This window comes from Hoplias malabaricus, chromosome 6, assembly GCF_029633855.1.
Source record: "Hoplias malabaricus isolate fHopMal1 chromosome 6, fHopMal1.hap1, whole genome shotgun sequence".
NCBI classification, from domain to species: Eukaryota; Metazoa; Chordata; class Actinopteri; order Characiformes; family Erythrinidae; genus Hoplias; species Hoplias malabaricus.
In genome coordinates this window covers 38032942-38059610 of record NC_089805.1, presented here as the reverse complement: position 1 = coordinate 38059610, position 26669 = coordinate 38032942, and the positions used below count along the sequence as shown (strand labels likewise).

At 37.9% G+C, this 26669-nt stretch overlaps 1 protein-coding gene across 7 annotated transcripts in view; it reads right to left on the bottom strand.

Moving 5' to 3' along the window:
- adgrb2 (adhesion G protein-coupled receptor B2) overlaps positions 1–26669 on the bottom strand; it is a 341993-nt gene that overhangs the window by 16184 nt on the left and 299140 nt on the right. For 6 of the 7 annotated variants that reach the window (XM_066673975.1, XM_066673980.1, XM_066673982.1 and 3 more), the window contains 6 exons: positions 20853–20945; positions 17032–17071; positions 16796–16810; positions 11966–12711; positions 6368–6403; positions 3880–3993 (listed from right to left, as the gene is read on the bottom strand). In XM_066673975.1, coding sequence (XP_066530072.1) covers positions 3880–3993; positions 6368–6403; positions 11966–12711; positions 16796–16810; positions 17032–17071; positions 20853–20945 — 1044 coding nt within the window. The remainder of the gene's footprint in view (positions 1–3879; positions 3994–6367; positions 6404–11965; positions 12712–16795; positions 16811–17031; positions 17072–20852; positions 20946–26669) is intronic. The other variant, XM_066673976.1, reaches the window with a different exon arrangement.

Here is a 26669-nt window from a genome sequence, read left to right as displayed (position 1 = left end):
GGGAGACCTCATAACCCCAAGATGCTACCATTTGATTTGACTCTTACAGTGAACTTTGAAGAACTTTTTACTTCTCTTACCATCCTTTTCACTGTGCGTAGTGGCAAGATACACTTGCATCCCCTTCAAGGCTTGTTTGTCACAGTTCCAGATGTTTTGAACTTTTTGATGACTGCTCTGACTGTAGATAAGGGCATCTGCAAATGAGTGGCTATTTTCTTGTAGCCATTGCCTGATTTATGAAGGACGACACACATCTGCCTTACTTAAATAATGTGTTCTCTTGTCTTTCCCATGTTTAAGAGTGAGTAAGAGAAATAGGCCTCTGTGTAACACCATATTTATACCCCAGGGAAACAGGAAGTGATGAATTACTAAGTTCTTAGATACTTTGATCCAATTTATACACTACAGTAGAATTGACATAAATGGTTCAAATAATTTATTTCCAAGGGTGCCAATAATTGTAGAACATGTCATTTTAAGGGAAATAGTTATTTCTTAGTCAGGAATTTTTCTTTTTTTCCACTTGAGTTGAAGGCTGCTTTTTTCTCATTTTTTTCAGAGTGAGATTATACAATAGATAAAAAAAAATTATAAAAATCTTTATAAGGCTTTTAACACATTCTAACTAGGGGTGCCAATAATTATGGAGGGCGCTGTATATATATATTTATTTATTTAATTTAGTAAAATGTCTTAGGTAGCCAAGGACACTATTTAAAACATAGTTTAAGTTTGTTTTTTAAAGTGTTTTCCTTTTTCACTTTTTTGTGTGCCAGTAAAACACTATATACAGGTGCTGGTCATAAAATTAGAATATCATGAAAAAGTGTATTTATTAAATTTATTTCAGTAATTCCATCCAAAAGTGAAACTTGTATATTATACTCATTCATTAAACACAGACAGGTGTTTATTTCTTTTAATTTAATGATTATAACTGACAACTAATGCAAACCCCAAATTCAGTATCTCAGAAAATTAGAATATTACATAAGACCAATACAAATAAAATTATTTTTAGAAATGCTGGCCAACTGAAAAGTATGAACATGCACAGCACTCAATACTTAGTTGGGGCTCCTTTTGCCTGAATTACTGCAGCAATTCGGCGTGGCATGGAGTCAATCAGTCTGTGGCACTGCTCAGGTGTTATATGAGAACCGAGGTTGCTCTGATAGTGGCCTTCAGCTCTTCTGCATTGTTGGGTCTGACGTAAAGCAGGTCAGGGGAGTTTGCTGGCCAATTAAGAACAGGGATAACATGGTCCTTAAACCACATACTGGTAGCTTTGGCACTGTGTGCAGGTGACAAGTCATGTTGGAAAATGAAATCTTAAATCTTAATCATAAAGTTGGTCAGCAGCAAGAAGCATGAAGTGCTCTAAAGGTTTCTGGTTGATGGCTGCGTTGACCTTGGACTTCAGAAAACACTGTGGACCAACACCAACAGATGACATGGCACCCCAAACCATCACTGACTGTAGAAACTTTACAGTGGACCTCAAGAAACGTGGATTCTGTGCCTCTCCTCTCTTCCTCCTGACTCAGGGATCTTGATTTCCAAAGGAAATGCTAAATTTACTTTCATCAGAGAACATAACTTTGGACCACTCAGCAGCAGTCCAGTCCTTTTTGTCTTTAGCCATGGCGAGACGCTTCTGATGCTGTCTCTTGTTCAAGAGTGGCCTGACAGAAGGAATGCGACGCTGAAACCCATGTCTTTCATACATCTGTCCGTGGTGGTTCTTGAAGCACTGACTCCAGCTGCAGTCCAGTCTTTATTGAATCTCCCCCACATTTGTGAATGGGTTTTATTTCACAATCCTCTCCAAGGTGCGGTTATCCCTGTTGCTTGTACAGTTTTATCTACCACATCTTTCCCTTCCCTTTGCCTCTCTATTAATGTGCTTGGACACAGAGCTCTGTGAACAGCCAGCCTCTTTAGCAATGACCTTGTGTCTTGCCCTGCTTGTGTAAGGTGTCAGTGGTCATCTTTTGGACAACTGTCATTTCAGCAGTCTTCCCCATGATTGTGTCGCCTACAAAACCAGACTGAGAGACCATTTAAAGGCCTTTGCAGGTGTTTTGAGTTAATTAACTGACTAGAGTGTGGCACCAGGTGTCTTCAATATTGAACCCTTTCACAATATTCTAATTTTCTGAGATACTGAATTTGGGGTTTTCATTAGTTGTCAGTTATAATCATCAAATTAAAAGAAATAAACACTTGAAATCTATCAGTCGGTGTAACAAAATAATATAATATACAAGTTTCACTTTTTGAACTGAATTACTGAAATAAACTTTTTCATGATATTCTAATTTTATGACCAACACCTGAATTAGAATAAAATATTTCTGTCAAAAATAACATGTTAAGAATGAGATAATGCATAAACACATAGCAGTTGATGAATGTGCCAGAAAAAGACCTTTAATGTTCATTCATTCATTCATTGTCTGTAACCCTTATCCAGTTCAGGGTCGCTGTAGGTCCGGAGCCTACCCGGAATCATTGGGCACAAGGCACTGGAACACACCCTGGAGGGGGCGTCAGTCCTCCAGTCCTTCACAGGGCGACACACACTCACACATTCACTAACACCCATGGACACTTTTGAGTCGCCAATCCACCTACCAGTGTGTGTTTTTGGACCAGGGGAGGAAACCGGAGCACCTGGAGGAAATCCAAGCAGAGACGGGGAGAACACACCAAACTCCCCACAGACAGTCACCCGGAGCTGGACTTGAGCCCACAACCTCCAGGTTCCTGGAACTGTTTGACTGAGACACTACCTGCTGCGCCACTGTGCCACCCATACGTTTAATGTTTATATTTTTATTAATGCCTTTGACAATAGACTACAGTATAATCAAAACTTTCAAACATTTCTTGAATCTGTGGAATCTGCCATATTTTTCCTTGTAATAGTAAGATCATAAACATACATCTGGAGTCATTAGATACATGAGATACATTATCTGCCTCTTATCATGTGTTCATTGATACACAGGTCTATCTACATTTTCTGTGAAACCAACAGACATTTATTAGTAAAGGTATAATTTCACAAGAGATATGAAGAATTTCTAAAATCTGGCTTTAGGGCCAAATGATCTCATCTCACAAAGCTCTAGGTCAAATGGGGCCTCATTAGAGAAAGAGCTGAGACTGTTCTGAACATTTTAATATGTGAATTTAAGAAGATATGCAAAAGTGCAGGAAAAGACTGTAGGCCCCACAGGGATTATTAAAGAATGCCACTGCTGTTGTTATGTCCCTGCCCAGTCCCTACTGAAGGCAAAATATTGTATGAGGCTACAAATTGTTAATAAATATATGTAAAATGGAAACTGCATTCACCTTATGTTCAGGTAAAAGCTAAAACCTGAACACACCCATAATAATAGTAATTGTTTATTTGTTCTTATTCTAATTTCAGCAATTCTAATTTAACAATGTTAACAAAGTTTCACTTTCTTGATAAATGGCTTTATGCATGATTTACTCTGATGCCTTAGACTTTTGCTCAGTACTGTACCTCATGCAATTGGCAGTGTAGTGTTTTTCAGTGCTTTATGCATGCATTTTGAAAGTTTTTAAAAGTGCACATTAATTGTATGTATATAAACCTTTGCCATTTATAAATTAATTATGTACAGGCATTAGACATTTTTAAGATTATTATTAGTTTATTTTTAACAATTCAGAAGAGTGATGTTTATCAAGTGTTTTTGAAAGTGTTGTAAATGTGAGTGAATGGTGACATTGTGGTAACATAACTTAAGACGTGCTCCTACAGGTGCAGTAGAACTAGCTTTACAGAAGAGTCACCTCCCCATTCCCCCAAGGCCTGGTGGTTTAGAGTCTTACCTTGAATGTGGACATTGCAGGGTCCCTGTTATACCTATCTATGGTGTGGAACTTGGTGGAGTGGTTGAGTTCATGGTAGAGCTCTGAGTGTCTTTTGCGAGTGTGCATCACTTTCTGGAAGGAAGGTAAAAAAACAACAAAAAAACAAAAATAAACAGAATAAAAAGGGAGGGAAGGAAGTGGGGCACAGAGGGTATAGCGGACAGACAGACTGGTTGGCCTGTAAAGGAGGGGACAAGGAGCTGGCATAGATTTTGCCACCCATTAAAAGATCCCTCTGGGTATTTTGATGCCTCAACAGCATTGGCAGTTTAAATGGCAATGAAAGCAGGGACACAGTGGGGTCTCTCTGGTCAGCGCATTCTCTACATGGGAGCACTTGGCCCCCCAAACCCTGATTTAATTGGAGGTGGTTAGAGTGCCCCAACAGACAATGCTGCTTCACCAGGCGGGTCAGAACACAGAACTCTGACCTGGACCAACTTACACTGAAAATACCAACACCAATTAAGCCTGCCACTGTACAAGCACAGTGCCCTCTCACCAGGCACTTGTCACTGGGTGCAATGACGTCCATGTTGGCACATGTGCTATTGGGCCAATATTACACCGTTTTTTTTTTTTTTTTTTTTTTTTTTTTTTGAAGGATATCCATGCAGCGCTGACCAGGATGGAAAAACTTATGAAGCCCTATAAGCAATTGGTTAGTAACATACCTTCATTTGAGAAGATGCCCCCATAATGGAAAGCAAATCTCCAGTCACAGATGTGGACAGATTGGCCTTGCACATTTGGGTTTAGAATCAGCATGGGCAATTTTTTTTTACAAATGTATTGGTAAAGCAGCTTCCTATGAATTATGTTGGCATGATGCATTATAAATGCATTTGCAAAGAAATATATCATGTGAGACAACTTATAATACAGAAAATTAGCCTTTAAAAATGCTTATGACCACCATATATATATATATATATATATAGGTACAGGTACAGCTTCATAAATTCAGGTTCTACTACAGTGAGTTACATTATCTCTACTAAAGTACTAACATAATAATGCACTATTACACATGCCCTTAACCAAGCTTGTTTTAGAACAGTGCATGACACATTACATAGCTTGCTGTCAACAATTTAAAAATAAAATAATAAATTTACTTGATCCTTGCTACATAGCACTGATATAATTTTGTCATAAACACATAACAGATGTTAAATTATGTCATGAGTCGTCTTTTCTCTGTCCAGTAATATAAGTGATAATGTTTAGTGTCACGTTGTCTAACTAGAGTACACAGCAAAAATTAGACATAATCTGATATGACATCAAACATCATGGCATCTCTGAAGACAATTAATTATAACATGACACTGTAAATTACAGAACAAAATTTGACATGAAAACCACTGATAGCATATGATGTTTGTGATCATATGTTTATGGCATGATTATGCCAACATCAGGGTTGAGTGTCTTTCAAAGTAATTTTCAGCAAACATATTTTCTGGAATTTTGTAACTTCAATACATTGCGTGGTTTGAGTGGTTTTCTAACATTTTGTAATACATATATAATGTACATATAACTACATTCAGTTAAACAGAATTTTTACCCTCTTACATTTAAAGCTTATTAAAGTTCAAAAGGAATATTACTCAGTAAAGTGTAATGTTCACTTGGGAGAGCCAGGTAATTTGTTTTAAGGGTCTCTCATGTGATACGCTAGTGATGGCATTGCCATATATACAAATAAGCTAGTATCATTGAAAAGAACAGTTAGTGTTCTCCACAGATTGTGCTGAGTGTCATTGATGTCAATGGCATTTCAAAAACAAGAGGTGACATTTCATGCTTATTATAGGCTTAACATCCAGCTTGATAGCAGCATATTTTTGGATGGAGACTGGATAATTGGTTTTGGAACTGGAAAGGACTAATTATTTGGAAAATTAATTTAACCTCAAATTCAAAGTTTATGATACCGTCCTGTGGTATTATATCAGAACACTATATCACTCACCCCTTGTTTAGAGTCACTTGCTTGGTGCATAAACAAGTTGGAGGAAAGTCTGAGGCCAGTGTGGTATTGACTGGAGGTTTGCTAGATTCCAGAGATTGGTCATTCTCCAGGCTTCACAAGTGCATACTCTTCAACTCATCACAGAGTGACCCACTTCACACTCACAACTCAGTATTTCTGCAGCCTTGACCCTGAGGCACCTTCACATGTACCTCCAGGTTCACACTGTAGCAGAGCCTATTGTAACATGGAAATAATTTTCCCAAAACTTAATAATCAAGGCTGAGGAAACACTGAACAACTCTACCATGAATCTGGATGACTGCTAATCTGAATGTCAAATGCAGGGGATACAAGCACCAAAGCAGCAATGTCACTGGGTCCTCTAGGCATCAGTCAAGCCCTTAGCTAAAAGCACACAGAAGCACAAACACGGGCCAGGGAGAGAAGGGGGCAGGATCTTACCTCAAAATCCAGTTCAGAGTACCGTACTCTTTTCCTCTGGGGGAGGGGGGTGGAAAGAACACATGATCAATCACTGCAGTTCATTGTCAAAGAATGTTGAAAATGCCCATCCATCCTTGTCTGGTGGCCACCACATACTGATTTAGGGTATGTATTCATACTGTTCACTGGGGGAGGTGGGTTGTCTAGATCCATACTTGGGTAAAAATATAATGATTAGAGTGAAAGAAAAAGTATCCTCCCACAAAGAGTGAGAGTAAAAATTCAAAAGAAGGAGCTCAAAAATTGCTCTAAATTATGGAACTAAAAAAACATGTGACCAGTAACAAAATAACACACCAATGAAACAAAAGGACGTTAAGCATTAAAGAAGATGTAGAAACGGAATACTTCCTCATTACATAAGTACATAAGCAGTGAAATGTAGACATGATTTGAATCGACTGGGGAAAGATAAATTTCACTAATCATTTTAATTAGCTACATGTTAATCAGTAAATGTACTTAGCTACTACCCATTTCTGGGAGTGTTCTTTGCAAAGTCACTGTAAGGAAAGTATGGATTGGTTGAAAGCTCACACTGCAAAATCAACGCTCACACACCATAAAGTCGTAAAATTGTGTTCATAAAACATAGTTGATACATGATTTCCAGGGCGAGACAGCGCCTAAAGCAATTCCACCCAAATATTTTCTGCTTGAACTAAGTAGAATATTCTACCTTTCTATACACTGCCAGTGACAAATGAACTATTTACTGCAATCAATTCCCTTGAATGATCCATCCTTGTTTAAGCTGGCCTTAATAAACAGTATAAAAACACAATTACTCAAGTAAAGACAACATCCATTAATTTAAGTTACAGAACTAAGAAAGGAACTAAGGCAATCAGTGTGCTTAAATCATCACCCAAAGGCCAACAACTGAGTTGAAGTTGAAATTTAAATTCAAGCACTGTTTGTGAACAAAGTGAGATGTTCAGAGGAGTCCAGTAGGCATTATGATTATGTATATGTGCCTTTGGTAATTGAAGGAGAGTGCTTGTGAAGCTGTTCAAACACACTTATCTCCCAGCCAGGGCACTAGCTTTGTGGACAAGAAATTAAACTCTCCTGTATTTACAGCTGTCGACACATTGCCACACAGTGCTTTAATGTGAGTTGAGACTCAGAGGTACTTATAGAAATAACAATTCTAACCTTTGACAGGAAGCAAGGATATAGAAGTGTTTCAAAGCCTCTAGCTTGACACACTTGTTACAGCAAACAAAGCTGTTAGCCACTTTATATTACGATTCTAAATGTGTTAACTGTACTAAAGTATTATGATATCTGGTTGTTCTATATTACATAAAACATAATTCAATATTTCCAGTGAAACACTGTATTTATAGTTTTGCCCATCACACATATATGAGCTTGTTCACCATATTGTCCTAAAGCCATGGCGATTAAGATAGTCGCTGTTCTCCCTCTGCAACTATAACAGCCTCCGCACCTCTGTAAAAACTTTTCACAAGATTTTGGAGTGTGTCTATGGGAATATGTGGCTATTAAGTCAAAAGAGCAATTGTGAGGTTAGGAACTAATTCTGAATGAGAAAACTTTTATAAGGCTTACAATCTGCACTCCAAATTAATTCCAAAGCTGTCCAGGGAGGTTGAGATCAGGGCTGGGTGCTGGCCATTGGAGTTTTTCCATGTCATACTCAACACGACATGTTGGTACACAGGGACACGAGGTCATGCTGGAATGGAATATGTAACATGACTTTACAAGACTCGTGGTGATGCAGGCATCCTATAATAGCACCCATGTAAAATCACTGATCATTTTAAGAAGACCCATTATACTGATAATATTCTGATATGCAGAATGCATGGGTGTTTGCTTAACGTTACACACCTATTAACCAAGTGTGAGGATGGACTAAATACTTTTCACCAAACTAGTCAACCCACATGTTATAGTTTGTGTCTGCAATGCTGATCAAAAATAATGTGAAATTATAAATCCACAAAAAAAAACAAACAAAAAAAAAAAACAACTGTCATTAGATTAAACACAGCATTGTTGCCCTTGCCTCAAAAGTAACTCAAAAGTGTCTTTGGTTTTTGCACTGGAGCATTAACGCTATGATGCCAAACAATGCTTGCATCCTTCCAATTTAAATCATATTGGAGGAGGGAAAAAATGCAGCAGGTTTACATATATAATTGAATATACTTGTGTAAATGTGCACTCAATGTAAGCTCATTGCTGGGAATCTTTGTACTGTTTCACTGTGGATTTAATGCTAGTTTAGTGGGAATTTGATTTAAAATCTATGGCTCATTTGAAACAGATGGAAAATGACTTACTTAAATGCCATCTATTTTAACCACATGCTTAATGTTTCTGGCTAAATTCCCATTTTTCTTCATTTTCTCTTTGACTATTTTCAGATGCAATATATCAGTCTACAAATAACATTTAAAACTCAATATGCAGTAAACTATTTTTCCTTTTCAAATATAGGTACAATATGCCGATGTTCTAATACTACTTACAGAAAATTAAGCCATTGGCAGTTGCATGTGTGGGAAAAGACAGCTAAAACTTGAGTCATCCACTCTGCCACCCACAAAGACATCTGAACCGAACGCTGCTTCTTTTCAAACCGCAGCTAACACAGCAACAATGTACAGCTCTACACCCTGAGAATGCTAAAATCCCAGATCTGCTGTGTCAGCTCACACACATTGACAGATTGTCTAGCATCATGGGAAGTGATGAGGTGGGTGGTGGGCTATCCTACCCATCCACAGTGAGGCCAACAGGACTTCCAGCCTTGGATGACTTTAGGATGTTTTTGATAACAGGGTATACGCTTAGACAACTGCACCACTCAGAAGCCTCATTTTCATAGATTTACATCTTAAAAATCACAAGGTGGAGCGAATGCTTTCATCTGTCAGGATGATACTAAATCATGTAAATAATGCAAATCAAAAGATGTCTCATATGAGTCTTTCCAAACCAATAACATTTTTAACTTCTTTGCTATGTACCTATGTACATACTTTGCCACTCATTGATGCTCATTTAGAGTGCAATGGTGAGTAGTGTTTATTGGCTTCTGTTAAAGGTTCTGGGTACAATATTTACAGAAAATTAGTGAAGTTGTACTTTCAGCCGTATGTTTGTTCATTTATTAATTAGGGAACATAATTGTACCATATCCCGCTGTAGTTGTTTTAGCTGTTTGTTTGTTAATTTAATTTATTTATGTATTTAAACATTTTTTTTAAGGTGAACTGATTCCATACACTGAGTCTTTTTCAGAGCTTACCTCTGGAGGAGTGAATATGGTATTACCTTAAGGTGCACTGTTAAAGACCAGTTTTAAGACAATTTTTGTATCGTTGCTAAACAAAGGTATACGTGTACATTTTTGTTTCTGACGTAGAAGCATTCTGTAGAAGCAGAATGACAACTATATTCTCAAATGGCCTAACAGACAATCTAAGACTTTCAAATTTTCAAATCATAGCAGATGAGGGCACCGCTAATGTAAATGTCAGGCCGGTATTAAATCAGGCAAGAACTCCATGCTGCACATTATCTCTTTCCTTCAGTAATTGTGTGCGAGATGCTCTTTAATTAAATTTGCTGCGTCTGAGAATGTGGTTGTGTGTATTTTAGAGAGAAGAAGAGAGAAAAAGAGGAAAAGATGGAAGAGAGAGAATCTCACTTTCCTTAATGAACCTACTGACTTTAGACACCACTTTCTGAAGGAGACCCCTGCCATAAACACCCCAGAAGAACAAACTGAATATGTGTGTGTGTGTGTATGTGTGTGTGTGTTTCTGTATGGGAGTAAAATAGGTAGAAGAGAAGAGTTTTGTCTTGTGTGTATGTGTCCTCTAATGAAGGAAAATCATCTCCTGGGCATCTCCTTTGGCTTGGCCTCTTTCTCCTCCATCTGCTGTCCCTCTCTATGGGGCTGTAGTGTAATTATAGTCACACACACACACACACACATACACACGTGTATACACAACCCCTGTTCAGACAGAAGACAAGTTTTGTGAGACCACGCTGACATGAATTTTGAAGATAAGGTCCCCCTTAAACAGAGAAGCCTTCTGTGGGGGGAATTATGACTGTTGCTAGGTGATAAGTAGGTGTGTGGTGGACTGAAGGGCAAGAAAGAATTCATCTACACCTGGAATAAAAGACATAGATGAAAATAGGATGAATATAATTGAATACAACACACCACTGACCTTGTTTAAAAAATATATCTCATTAAGAGACACTCATGATCACAGGCTATGAATGCTTGTTTATGTGTATGTGTGTGTGTGTGTGTGTGTATACCTGTAATTTCACTGTATTAATCACATCAAAACTATTGTTCAGTACAGTGCAAATCAGAGGTTGATGTTAACCAAATACAATTATTTGAGGAGATATTTGTGAAGGGATTAGATTTAAGATTTAGATTTAAACAGAAAGCCAAGTCCGCAGGAATAAATGGAAGGTGTATTATATTAAATGGGTGCACACACATTAATAACTGGAATAATTTATATTTAGTTTTTGAGTTTTTCATATAATCATCTGTTAAATATGTCTTCTTTTAGTTTTTGTCCATTCTGAGTGAGTAAAATAATCTCTGAATTGTGCACAGAAGTGTGTTTTATCATGATTTCATCATCTGTGTTTCATTCAGTGTCAGTCTTTTACCATCATGTCATGTACATCCTCGCACACATACTCATAATTATTATAATCAGTTAATCAGACTTTTACCCCGGCCTTCTGATGTTTCAGTGATCAGTTCTGCTCTTGACTATAAGGCCTTATATATGGCTTCAGAACCAAAATGCACAGCATTCAGTCAGCAGTCAGTGTCCTATTACCAGAGGTTAACAGGACTGGACACAGACTAAAGAGTGAACAGATATTAGTTTTCAGTTGTTGAACTAACATTCAAAAAATACAAATGGTTAGGGCAATGGTTAACCAAACATTATTCCGGGCTTCCCAGATGATCCTTAATGCTCTGTCTCACCTTCTAACACACACAGGGATTGAATAATATAGGGACAACTGAGAACCAGTTTGAAAACCATTCGATTAGGTGTCCAACTGCTCTGCAGAGTTTTAAACCTTCTCTCTCTCAAACCAAATGATCCACCTCATCAGCTAATAAACAAGCACTTTTTAAGACCTTAGGAGTGGCGTATAGAGCCCTTGGACTGGCCTTTGTGACCCCTAAGTTCAACATTTTGTTGTCCTTATATTCCCAGACTACTCATTTCTTTTCTGTACCCCTGTTCTGTAGAGAGAGCACTGTGAATGCCACCACTGTATTTCACCACTGATATTAAGATGACAGGTTAAAAGCTGCCCACAGCTAAGAGGTGGATATCATTGCTGTTATAATAAAACCTTAAAAATCTATATTTAGCATTTGCTTTAAGCATTTTTTATGAGCTATGTACTATTTTTTAATTATGTTACTGTGCAAACATTTAGAAAGTTTTCTCATAACAGCAATATTTTTTTTTGTCACAGGATACATTTTGTAGCCCTCTGTGCTGTACTTACTTCCAGGGATCCTGCAGTGAGGCTGGTGTTGGTGCTGCCCAGGTTTCGGGGCAGGGTCCTAGTGCGCTCCACCTTTCCGGCGGTAAGAATGTGGCGGACGGATGACCGGCCCTGCTTCACCTGCAGCGTGTTGTGGGTGTTGTGGGTATTGGCGTGGGCTGGCAGCTGTTTAAGGGTGCCATAGGAGCGATTCAGATTCATGCTGAGGTGGTCAACGGTGGTGAAGTCAGCCGGGTAGGCTTCGCTCTCGGCTGGGTGCAGAGTCAGGGGTGAAGGGGGTGGGGGGAATGGTGGCTCATCCACCGCAATGTTTAAAGGCTTGCCCTCATCCTGTGTGGGAGGAGGAGGCGGGGGCTTGAGGCTGAGTGTCCGCCGTGGCAGAACCATGTAGTCCCCTTCCCCAGACCCCCCTGAAACCCCAGGCCCCCCTGCTGGATCTGAGCCCCAGCCCAATCCACTCTCTGTGCACAAGTAGACAGGGCCGGACCGCTGACGCTGCTGCTGCTGGCTCCCCTGATCCACATTCACCTCCTTCTTCAGGGTTTGTTCGCTGAGCTCGTTCAGGGGTCCCAGAGGTGGCACCTGCACCAGCAAGTTTGGGGGAGGGATGTTCCCTGGCAGGCTGCTGAAGTTCAGCCCCTCCTGGTGGGCAGCCAGCTTGGGGTCATCCTCATCGTCCAGAGAGATACGGGACAAGGTGCCAGTGATGGTGGCCGGGTTACAGGTGTTCACCTCCTTAAAGATGACTGGAGCAGGAAGTGGGGAAGGAGGGAGGGACAGAGAGAAACGAGAGAGAGAGAAAGAGAGAGAGAGAGAGAGACAGAGAGAGAGAGAGAGAGGACAAAATATCAAAAAGCAGAGGAACGGAAAGGAAGGGAAAAGGAGGATTGACAAGAAGGGGAAATAAAATAATATGAAGAAGACAAGGGAAAAAGTGACAGAAATTAAAGGAGGAAAACGAGAGAGCAGTGAGTGGGAGTGAAGGAATGAGAGAGAGGAAAAGCAGGATTGGATGGATAGAAAGAGCAATAAAAGAAGAACAGAAAGAAAAAGATAAAGAAAGAGTGACAGGAAGTAAATAAAGAACAAGAGGAAAGTAAAGAGAGTAGGTGCAGGATAGAGAACGGAAGGAACGATGCAGAAAGGGAGAGTGAGAGAGAGAAAGAGAGAGCAAAAGAAGGCAGGAGAGAGAATGGCAGAGTGGAAAAAACAGCAAAAAGAAAGGTCACAGTGGAGAGATAGTAAAGAGGGACAAGAGAAGAAAAAAAGGGGCGTGGACAGACAGAAAGTGCACCATGGATGTTTGAGGTGATACACAAAACAAATGGCAAAAAAAGCCCCAGATGTATGACAGGATTAAAGGAGGTCAGAATGAGTGCAGGATGATATGGAGATATTGTTTGGTTGGTAGAGAAAGGGTAATGTGTGTAAAAAGAGCAGGAATGATGGAAGGAGAGATGAGAGAAAAACCATAAAGAGAATGAGCTCAGTTACAGTAAAGGACAATGGGAATTAGCCAGTCAGAAGTCAAAGGTTGCAGGATGCAGATGGGTTGGAGTTGTTAGTGTCAGTTGTTTCATGCAGATTTAGAAGAAAGAAAGCAGCAGAAATGTCACTGCAGTGCTGGTTAAACAGGCCTGGAGAAATTCTCATGCCATAAGAGAGTCTACTAGTCCTGTAGGAAAAGTAGCTACCAATGCAACATCTTGGATGGTCAGAAAATAAACATTACTCTTTAGGAACTCCTAATTATCCCATACTGCTCAGTCCCAATGACATATCCATAATCCACCCACAAAACCATTCTTTTGGTAGCAATAGTTATCAAAGCTGGACAAGCTATTCAATAACATCCAATTCAACCAAAAAAAAAAAAAAAAAAAAAATCATTGATACATCTCACATCATATAGATGATATATAAATATATACATTTGAGTGTTTTAAACATTCGTTAAAAAGGTCTAATTTATGTATATGGTATTTATTTATGCTTGTGAAAAAGCACTTTACTATGTATGGTTTTACATTATAGTGCTAACCAATAGCTCTATATGAATGTCACACACACACACAAACACACACACAGTGTTTTATAGTATACTGTGGTGAATTTGTTGCTGTTTACACTTTGCATAGTTTTAAGTGATTAACAACAAAACATACCATTACTTCTTGGTGGGAAAAAGAAATAAAGTTTAAAAATATATATAAACTATCTAAAATACCACCTACCATTTACACTTTGTTCAAATATCAACAAAACGGCCCAATTGAGATGGTTCAGAATTAATCGTAAATGCACACTATTGCATTTGCTTATTTCAAAGTACTTTTTGGAAATACAAAATTTGCTTCTCAAAAGATAATCACATAGCACCGCTTGGTAATGCAGCAACAGGGTAAAGGCTTCAATTCATTAGGTTAAATAGGACTTTTGATTAAATAGGACAAGCTTTGTCAAAACCAAGAACAATTGCTTTTTGGAAAACATGTGCATGAAGACTGGACAGATCATCTGTGAACCTTGGTAAAGACAAATCTCCCAGTATAACTCATTTTGGTCTACATTACAAGTTACATCACAAGTTAAAATGTTCTTGAAAACATAGGTTCAAATTTATTATTACACAGCACTAGCCATGAGTGCCAAGATGTGAAATTGAGAAAACAAATACAAAAGATAAAGGCTTTAAAAAATGTGTTGTCTTTGAAGGCCAATGAAGGCCAACGCAACAATCCTTCATCTGGTGCCACATATGTCTGAGGAAGCCAAAACAATCTCCATTAAACTACCTACCAACTGTACAATATCATAACTCACCACTCATGGCTAGTACAGCAGTCTGGATATCTGCACGAATGGCTCCTAAAATGTGATTTGACTTTCATCATTCAAGTCCAGGTCATAAATAAAGGATTTCTTATTGAACAAAAATAAAAAACAAATGTATTTATCAAACAACAAAACAAATCAATATCAGAGCAACTAAAGCCTCTTTTCTGTATTTAGAATTCTGACCTCAATACAGCTGAACTAAAACAGTTTCAGACAATAGAAAGGGACAAATGCTTGTCCACTGGACTGGTCAACAGCTGCAAAACGTATCTGGCCCACTTACTTTGGAGCCTTGACAGGTAAAACTATACCTTCAATAATGCCTTCCTTATACAGCAGTTTTAGTTATGAGTCAAGTAATCTGAGGTATATCTAAAAATTGTCATATAATTATTTTGGAGAACATTATATTAGATTCCTAACTAGTTTAAATTACGCTAGCATGACAAACAGATTCTGGAGGACATACTAAGATATGTTGCAAATGGATAATTATTTAGAGTAACAAGGTTGCCAGGAAAAAACTACTCCCAATAATTCCATGGTTGGTTTATTTAGACTGTTAAATACCCAACTTTCATCCAAAACACTTACCTTCTACAGTGAATACTGTTCCACATACATGCTCAATTAATACCTGGATCTTGCCGGACTTAGATATGGTATAACTTAGATATAGAATTAAGAATGAACATGTTACTAATATCATTCTACATAATTACTTAACACTCAACACTCCTCCTTTTTTTGGTTTATTCCTGAAATTTAGGGAACAGTTGCTTAGACATAATATGGCATTATGGGCTATGTGATGTATTATCGTTTGTTAAACTACAACCTGTTGCTTGATTACTATGGACTACAGTCAGATCACATTTGTGACAAGATCCACTCAGGCAGAGTTCCAAATAATATATTTCCAACATCATTTCTTTTTTTTCCATGTGCTCCACCACTTAGTAACATCAGTAAATAAAAGATTCCCTTAAAGAAAAAGTAGTTGCTTTTCGAGTCTTTACTTTTTCAAGTAAATATTTTGCAGTCTGATCCAGTAATCTGGATTGGTCATTCCAGTCAGAGGTTTTATTTTGTTAGCAGTTTTCTTCAAAGAACTGATTATACAATTATTTCAGCCTTCAAACCAGTCATTGCTAATTAATACGTACCATTAGTGTTTCTATTTTAAAAGTTATTCCAAATTATGACTGAATTCTCTGCTATGACCGTGATTTTTTCAGCACTGCTTCCTTTTTCTTTTATCAGCTACTGAAGCATTGGCTTGTTGGGTGCAAATGCAGAAGGTTGAGTGGCTGTAGGATCAATAAAGTCAATGCAGGGCACATACTGTATGTTAGATGAGGTTTTACAGTCGGTTATTGTTCATACGTTTACACAATATCTACATAAGCCTTTCATGAGGAATGTCCAAAACATGCATAACATCTATAAAGGCTTTTTTCTAAAAAGCAGCATGTATTGTGAAATTGACTAAATATGCTTTCATGAATATTAATACAGGTTTGTAGGTAGGTGTCATGTAGCCTTATGAACAACAGCCTACAGTAAAGTGTTATCATGCATGGTGTTCATAACACTTTAATATTATTCAACAGGTAATGTTATTCAACAATTACTATGACTGAAAGCATAGGGGTAGATCTCACATGTTATTTTAATGACAAACAGATACATCTCATTTAAGTAGTTTGCAGAATGCAACAGCCTAGTAATCTCATCGTTGTCTTGGGGACTAAGTCAAAATACTTGAGTACACAGCAACAATGAAACAAATGCGACTTCAATGTTTCTGTGCTTTCTAAGGGCTCCATGCATAGGAAACAATAGCCCAGGTGGCACAAAGATAAATAATATGTCATGTTGGTTTTGTGTGCTGCTTAATGCAAAAAATAAATAAACAAATAAAATATATTTATTGTAACTGAAATGCAAAAACAAATGGAAAAGGGAATTCGACTTTAGAGTGAGACTTACATGGATGTCCTCTCTCTGCAATTGGGTTGGAGGGGGTTTGGTGGTGGTGGGGTGGGGTGGGGGTAGAAAATGATGAATGAGGTTTAGGTTATTATCACCATTACACCACACAATACCCACAGAGTTAGAAGAATGGAAATACGGATAAACTGATCAGGGCAGGCCAAATAGAACTGAACAGAAGAACAAATAGAAAAGTACTGATAGAACGGACAAAAACACTTACGGATACTTACCAGTTTGACAGGCCAGGTCTACATCTTTCTCAAAGTCGGTCTGTGTGGGAGAGCACAGGAGAAGGGAAGAGATTGCTACAGTTTAATAAGAAGGATATGGAATAGCTGCATGAACTTCAATGTGTGGGGAGGGGTTGTGTGTGAATGCGACACAGGTTCTAACTGGGCATTTATGACTGTATGAGATGAGAGGTGAACTGAGAGTGAAAACAGACAGCATATGGGTGGGTGGAAGAGTTCAGCAAAACAAAAAACAAGGGTTCCATTTTAGTCATCGTCATGTAGTCTTTGAAAATTCAAACTCCAACCAGTCTATTGCAGCACCTCTACATCACCTCCGCATAAAAGAAAAAAAACATGCCTTAGCAGTAGGGAGCATTTCAATATCTTGCCTGAATGGACAGAGCATATAGCTGCTGGAGAAAGTGTGGATCAATAACACACACTCCATTTCGATTAAAGACCAGGGACAACATGGCAAGACCAGAGTCTCACAACTTAGAAAGCCATGTCAGACAGGCACTTTCAAAGCTCCAGTATTTTAGGCTTTCACTATCACTGACCAGTCATCAAAAGAGGCAGCATATGCTGGGCCAGTAAACTGAGGAAAAAAAAAAAACATCAACTTACATTACTAAGAGTCTGACCAATATATGCCTTGGTTATTAGTGTCAGCTGACTCAAAAATAGTAAAAGAAAACGGACAGGCATAACTTCATATCAATCCTGGGTATCTAAAATCTCAAATTTATTATTTATTTAATTGATAGGCAATTTTCAGAAATGTGTAAATACAAACTTTATAAAAATATGCCTAATGAGAACCTCACCTGTGTTATAATCACTGTTTAATTCTGTTTAACCTGTCCTGCTCTCTTTTTATGGGTTCAGGATTTTTTTAAGCAGAAAGCAAAACTCCTGAGGATTCTGCAAAATTTAATATTCATATATGCATATTCTGATTTAAATCTGCATTTAAAAAATGTGACAACTAATAACCACATCATTATGTAAAACATAAAATCGATGTTACATTTGGTGTATTTATTTTACACTTATCCATATTTATCCCTTTTCTAGACTCCAAAAGTGCTTTACATTCTTTGGGACGTTAGGGAGTTGCCTCAACTACCAACTATATGCAACATCCTCCTGATGATGCAACGGCAGCCAATCGACACCGCTGGAAATACACCTTGGACAATCCAACGCAGGGCAGCCCTTACTCACACAGTCATATGCACACTCACACCTATGAGAAGTTTGCTACAGCAATCAACCTAACAATAGGTGTTTTTGATTGTGGATGGAAAGTCGACCCAGATATTGTTCAGATCAATCAAATGCAAATCCCTGTGATGCACATTCAATTTAAATGTACCCCTGTAAATCTCTATGTGCTGTGTATGTGTGGGTGTAAGAGTCAGACAATATATTCTAGCATTCAGCATGCATTCACACAAACTAATCCGCACTTGTATAATATTACAGCAAATGAACTTGAAGTAAAACCTGCTGACAGTGAGCTACTTATCTAATTAACCATCTAATATGTTCACATTATGCTGCCGATTATACACTACAGTTCTGTGCACTACAGCTGCTGCTACTGCACACACACACACATATACACACACCAACACAGAGGGACACACACACACACACAAAGCGACAGAGAGACACATTTACACACAAACACAGCAGCAGCTCTATAGGCCTGTGACTGACATACAGCTGCCTGTGTGAGCTCCAGTCCAGAGTTATGGCTGTGGTTGTGGTTGAGGGGATGGCTGTGGCTGTGGTTGTGGTTGGACCCATGGCTGTGGTTGTGGTTGTGGTTGGGCCCGTGGCTGTGGTTGTGGTTGGGCCCGTGGCTGTGGTTGTGGTTGGGCCCATGGCTGTGGTTGTGGTTGCTGAATGGCAGTGGAGGGTGTACGTGGCAGGTTGGGTGGCAGGTTTGACTGCTTGCTGAAGTGTATCTGAGAGAGCCACGCTGATCCTGAGTATACAGAGGGCATTGCTACTCAGCCAGAGGAGATGAAAAGAGAGAAAAATATATTTGAAGACAGGAGAAGTTGGAGAAGAGAAGAGAAGAGAAGAGAAGTGAAGGGAAGAGAAGAGAAGAGAAGAGAAGAGAACAGAACAGAAGAGAAGAGAAGAGGAAAGGGTAAAGCATATGAGAGAAGTGAAGTAACTGAAAAACAAGGGTAAGGTTGAACAAGAAGAAGGGAAAAAGACAGAATGAAGAGGAAAGGACACACACACACACACACACACATATATATATATATATATATATATATATATATATAGCATGAGGGCGTGTCCTGTTGGGGGCTGCTGTTGTTACCGTGGTTATGAGCTCACCAACAAGTGATTCTCAGTGCCGAAAACTTTGACCCAATCCCATTTCACCCCTTGCCACTACCATCTAGCCCTACCCCTCCATTTTGCCTATTTTCAGAGGCACAGTCTGAGTTATAAGACATTTCCTAGAATGCCTTGCGAATCATGGGCAAGATGGCTGTGCAAGAGACCAAAAAATGCACAAATGTCAGTGGTGTTCATTTTTAAAAACTATGATAATCACTGTATTTCCTTAGTTTAATGTAGTTTCAACTGTTATTATGACCCTTTACTTCAACAAGCATGAAAACACGCTAGCAGTATGCTGATATGTTGGTAGTTAGCAAGTAAATTTCCAGTTCCACTTAAATTGTCTCACATTCTGATACCTGTGGCTACTGCAACATTTAGGGTGAAACTGAAACTTCAAACAAATAACTGTTGTATAATCAGCTGACTTCAGCTTCATTATTATATTGGGAGATAATATATGAGTGTTAAATGCTATTAAAATATAAAATGCCCTAAATTTAACTAAAATCCAGCAATGAGGTTGTTTAAAAAAAGCCAGCAATGAGTACTGATGACTGGTAAAACTTAAAGGGTCATCCCATTTCTTAGGGCAAGTTTTTTAATCACTGCACCTTCTAAATCAATTTGAAAGGGCTAGAAAACACTCAGAAACAAGGAGTAGGGGTAAAAATAAGAAATGAGATTGGGACGTATTAGCCATATTTCCCAAAATACAAATGCTGCAGTTTAATATGAAGATAGAAGGAAATGGTCTATACTGACAAAGCTGTGTTTGCTACTTAGCCCAGAATTACTGGTCATTTGGTGGGGAAAAACAATTCAAATCCATGAAAGGGAATAAAGTGGAATTTCATTGGTGTGATGGCTGTTTGATTTAGTCAAAGTGCATTTACAATTTTACTGATAATTCAACATAACAGGATCATTTACCGGTCGAATGATATGAAGACATCTCTGGGAAAAATGTGTAATTACATGCCACATGGAGAAGAATGTCATTTGGACCCCTTCCCTGGGCTTATGAATGAATGAATCTGATGATTGTGTGAGTTGGAAGAGTTCAAAAATTAAAAACTTGAAGAAAATATTTTATGTGAATGCAATTCGTCTGTCTGTAACTGTCATCATGTTTATAAGTTTAATTCTGATTTTGTAGCTATAAATTAAAGCTGTATTTATAAATCTCTGAACCATATGAACGCTAAATCTGAATCAGTCTGAATTTTGAAGTCTAATATTTCAGGTATTTCAGTGTGACTCACAGGACAGGCACTGTGTTCATTGTTTTTTTTTTCATCCTAACTCAATATATATATTGCATTATAATAGTTTTACATAGTACAAACTAAAACATTTCCATGAGGCCTATAGCATCCCAGACAATACTGCAGTCTATGAGGGAGTCTTCCTTGTGAGATGAGGTGGAATGAGATGTTATTCACCATGATCTGCACCTGGCCGTTCTTGCAGGAGTCTGGAGAGTTCTCACTGTCGTCTTTACAACCACCCATTCTACAGCGCACCGCGTCCTGCACCTGAAAGTGATAAAAAACACATTATTTCAGTTTAGATCTAAACAACAAATCATCTTCCTAAAGTAACATATGTCTAAATTAACAATGGATTACGGATTGTGTATATTATTTGTCATCTGCCAAAAATGAAAAACATTTCTTCAAACAACAGTGAAAATAGATGAGTGTGATGTGTAACTAGATTATATTACAGCTAATACATTTCTTATCTACAGTAATTATTATATAATGTGCTGTTGGTCTCTCAGAGTAAGAACAAACGAGATGCCATAAATGGCAGATGCTTCATGTATGGACTGCATACAATTTCAGCATATAAATGAGATATGGAAAGGAAGTTCCAAAAGATTGCAAATCTCCACTCATCCAACACTTGGAACAGAAATTAGTTCAAGGCCACTTAGACTTCCTCTTTGTAATGAAAGCTGATGAAAAACCATCCCTCCACAGAACACCGTTCTACTTCCTTGCAGCTCTATACTGGGGGGCTGTATACTAGTCTAACCAATACTTTGGACATGGTTACATTATGCTCATGTCACCTGTGAAAATATTATGCGACATTTTGCATGATTTTTTTCCCCTCCTTCCACCCCCATATTTCATTGTGCAAAATGAATAAGGCATTTAATTTGACCAGGAATATTTGAATGTATGTCACTATGCTCATGACTATGAAGGACATTAGAATAGAGCAGACTGAAAAACAACGGTCAGCATTACAGAATAGGGTACGTCTTTTAAGGTTATAATACTTCACATAGCAGCGCATATTCACATATTACATCTGAAACACACAGGAAGATTATGGAAGCCTGTTTCCACCACAACATATAATAATAATAATAATAATAATAATAATAATAATAATAATAATAAAGCAACAATTTTTCTCAACATTCTATAATTTTATCTTATAAAATAATATATCTTATTATTTTGAGATATTATTATAACACAAAATCAATATATCTAAATAATTAGATCGTATCTCTAAGATAGCAACTTATATATTAATGAAAAAGAGTACATTTTTATTATTTTATTTGGCAGAGACAACCTTCCATAGAGGGTGAATCTTTCTTACTGATACATGAACATAATTGTTTCTTGTGTACTCCAAGTAAGCCACAAACCCCTTTCTATTCTCCAGGCACACTCTGCTAATTATGTCTGATCAGAATATTTTCATTATGCATTGTTCATTACACCTAGTATTCATTTACAGTCTGTCCTTGTTGTAGGTCCACTAGGGCATTACAACAGAACATCCTACTACATCTGGAGCCTTCCAATAAAGACAGGGAAATAAAAGGCAGAGAGAAAAAATATTTAAAAAAAAAATCTTAATGGCTGCACACACAGAGATTATAACAACAATGAAAATAAGCATCCTTAAGACGGAGGCAGGATTTATTTACCCAGGAGAATCTATCACTTTAATCTGGTTAGTGCAGCGGTGGAGGGAGGGCTACCAGATGAGGTTTCTAATAAAACTTTGATATGAGTTTATACTTCAGTGACAAACAATTCACATAGTCAAAGCGTACACACCCCTTAGGAAACCTTACATAAGCAGACAACTGACTACATACCCATTTTAATGACTAGAAGCTTGCTATAGGCTGTTTCCAGTTAATAGCTGTAACTTTAATAATAAGTTGCCATTCATTTGCAAGAAAATAATAGGATACAGCATTTTTACATAGAATTTACATTTATTTCAGTGGTCTGTTCACACAAGTTAAAACAAAGATTCTCAATGTTGTTAGGACACTGTAACCCTGATAAAGCACTAAAATGTCAGTTAAGTAACTATAGTTATATAGTTATAACGTTAATATTACGTTTGGAGGATAAATCAATGTGTGACATTGATGTTGTATTCTTTCCTGTAATAACTATACTTCAATACACTGTGTGAACTCTTTGTTTGAAATTTGTGTGAATCCCATGACATAAATCTACACAAACACCAAGAAAACCAAAAACGAAAAAAAAAAAAAAAAAAAAAAAAGCTGACATCCCTATTTTTTTTAATAATACAAAGCTTGCAAAATTATAGCTGTATTATTTTTAATACTGAAAATTCTTAGCTAAATCCTTAGAAAAAAAAAAAAACCTAGCTATTTCAACAATTGTCATATATTTAAGAAAACCTGCTGGAATATGCCATTATAGATGCTTATATAGGTTTATTTCAAATGTCAGGAAATGCTTATTTATGTACTGTAGGTGTCATACAGGCTTATGAAATATGATCTTCATAAAGCTGTATAACAGCAGTTATATTTGGTACATTTAAACTTAATAATAAGATATATTGCCTTGATTTGTTTAGATTTAAGATTACTTCAGTTACAGAGTCAGGGTTGTTATGCACTCAATAGCCTCCTCCTACACACAGTCTGAATACATGTTCATTATATTACGGTGCATGTACATTCATTTTAAAGCATTTCTAAAATCAGTTCTTTCACATACAACAGACTATTGATACTCATGCAGAAGTGCTATTCACTGACTGTATATATATATGTACAGGCTTAAGAAAAAAAAAAACATACATACACATAGATTAGCTTGTACAGCCAGTCTAATTCAGTTTCACTATTTGGAATGAATGTCTACTCAGTCAGAGCTCTGGGCATAGAGAAGGAATAACCAATTGCAGGTTTTGGAATTGTCTCTCTCTCTCTCTCTCTCTCTCTCTCTCTCTCATCCTCTGTACTAATTGCCACTGCTCCCTCTCCTTTGTTGATTCTGCCACTTAACCGTGTGTAATTCACACATCAAACCGGGTGGGCTGTATGTGATTCTGCAGCACTCACTAGGCTGTGCGCCGTTCTCTTGTTATGCTAAAGCTATTAGGGATTACATCAAATCCTTGGGAGGGATTTTCATATATTTACTAAAATAATTCCAGGATTTATTTTATTCTAATCCCCCAGTTTTTGATATTGATTTAACATATAAGGCCTAGCGACTTAGCACTTCTATTTCCCTTTCGCAACCAAATCTGTACTTTTGCAGTCTGCCCGATATGTGAAATTCAACTTAGCACGTGCTAGGGAATTGGATCAAAGGCTGGTGCCTTCTGGGCTGTGGGCTATGTGCAAGGCCACTATGAAGGTGCCATGTGGGGAAATTCATGAAGGGAAAGGTTCTGCAATCGGAATCAATTATTCCTGACCAATCCTCCTAATCCCTCTGTGGTTAAGCTGAGCTTGGATGTTTGAAACTGCTGCTGATATTTCATTACATCCAGTTCTGCTACTTGTTTTCAAGTACATATATATATATATAAAAGATAAAAGTCATGCATATATTGTACCACTAAGGGCACCCTGTTCTTCAGTGGTCAGGACCACCACAGAGCAGAAATGATTTGGGTGGTGGGTCTTTCTTAGCTCTGGATATTTTTGGTTGGGGAACTATTCTCAGTCCAGCAGTGACACTGAGGTTTTAAACAACTCAGCTGCACTGCAATGTCAGATCCAATCGTACCAGCACAACACATACCAACACACCACCACCATGTCAGTGTCACATCAGCACTAAGAATGATCCACCACCCATATCAAATCAGTACTGTGCTGGTCCTTTTGGCATCCTGACTATTGGTAAAGAGAGTGTAAAGGTGACACAGTGTCCAGAGGTAACAAAGGAACTACACTCTGTAATTTACAACTCCAGAGTGCTCCTGTATGGTCAGTGGAACTGAAAGAATGGACAGTGACTGTAAACTATTAAACTGTATAGCCAATTTTTTTTTAACCTACAATTAAGAGTTTTACCAGGTAGTTTGTCTCTGGCTTTAATACAGAAAACTGTGCTTTTTTGGGAAGGGTTTAGACTTATAGATTTAGACCTATTAGAACATTACTGTGAAGACTAAATGACATTCAGCCACTAGAACTTCAGTGAGGTCAGGTATTGATGTTGGGAGATTAGCTCTGGAACAAAATGCCACTTCAACTAATCCCAAATGTATTCCTGCTCCACAGCCCAATCATGGGAAACCAGTACTTCTCTTGATTATCTTATGCTCATGTGCAGTTGTAGCAAAGCACCCATCTTCATTTTCACATTTCCCTATAGAGATTATAACCTGTGCATGTAAAACTGAATGTCCATGTCCACAACAGTTGCACTTTTACATGCAGAATTCAATCATTAAAACAGGACATACAAAAATCAGTATATTGACATTGCATGGATTCTTTCATGACAGATCATATGGTTCATACATTTACAACCCTTAACCGTTTCAGTAGAACTGAAGTGGTGTTATGAAAAAATTAATTCGTTCATTCATTCATTATCTGTAAGCGCTTATCCAGTTCAGGGTCGCGGTGGGTCCAGAGCCCACCTGGAATCATTGGGCGCAAGGCGGGTATACACCCTGGAGGGGGCACCAGTCCTTCACAGGGCAACACAGAGACACACATTCACTCACACACTCACACCTACGGACACTTTTGAGTTGCCAATCCACCTACCAACGTGTGTTTTTGGACTGTGGGAGGAAACCGAGCACCCGGAGGAAACCAACGCGGACACAGGGAGAACACACCAACTCCTCACAGGTTATGAAAAAATTTTATGAATAATCAATAATATTAAGAAAAGAAAAATAGTCACAATCTGAATTTGACTGAAGGAGAAATCTGAGGGTGGAAAACAACATTAATAATCTATTGTCTAAAAAAATATTGATATTCAACTCTGCAGAGGGCAACACAATCATCTCTGCAAATGTTATTCCATTATATTAACTCCTCTGCAGGGAATTCTCCTCCTCATCTGATGTAGTGATGCCTGCATTTTGGTATTAAATTATGGGAAACCTTTCTGTTGGAACTGAACACAATCTCAAAGTCTAAAGATACTGGGGCACTTTGTGTTAAGAGACACCCATTGCTGTCCAAACTGCAGCCTGCTAAGTATAAGTACCTAGAATAAACAAAGTGAATATAAGATAAATAAGTCTTCTCTGTATCCCTGAGACATATTCTGACTTCATTTCTCACTTTAGAAGTTTACATTTCATGACTTACAGACAGAAAAAAACAAGGTTCAATGATGACCTTGTTGTTGTCTGTGTTTCAAACAAATTACCTATAAACACCAGCGTGACACAGAACATATGTAGAATGCTAAGGTGATATTGATCACAGAAACTCATCACAAATGAATAAGATATTAGCTGCACTTAAACCTTTCACTGAGGTCTTTTCAGCTAGTTGTGAAAGCCACTGACTGCCTTTATTTGATATAACAAGAAGATGTTTTATAGGCAATGTTCACAATAACACTTTTTATAAAATTCAGAAGATGTTTCCTCATTATCTGCTAGATCTCAGGTCACTTTCTGTGCTCGAAACTGGTCTAACTTATTAAAAAAGCCCCAATGTCAGTAACTGTCAAAAAACAAACAAACAAACACTGCCTCAGTCTGGTACGCTAGGCTTTCACTCATTCTCTGCTCATGGCAGTCAAAGGGCATCTGGAGATTTTTTAGACAACAGAAAGAAATCCAAATGTTGAAAAGCATGTGCTGAGATGAGGATATTGCTCTATCCCTGCTCCATAGGTGTGTAATATTGATTTATATTTGCTGTTATGGATTACTTTAGGTGGAAATATTGCCAGATTTTAAGTGCATAATTGGAACCCCACAAAAGTACTACAAAACTAAACATCTCCAGTTATAAACGAGCT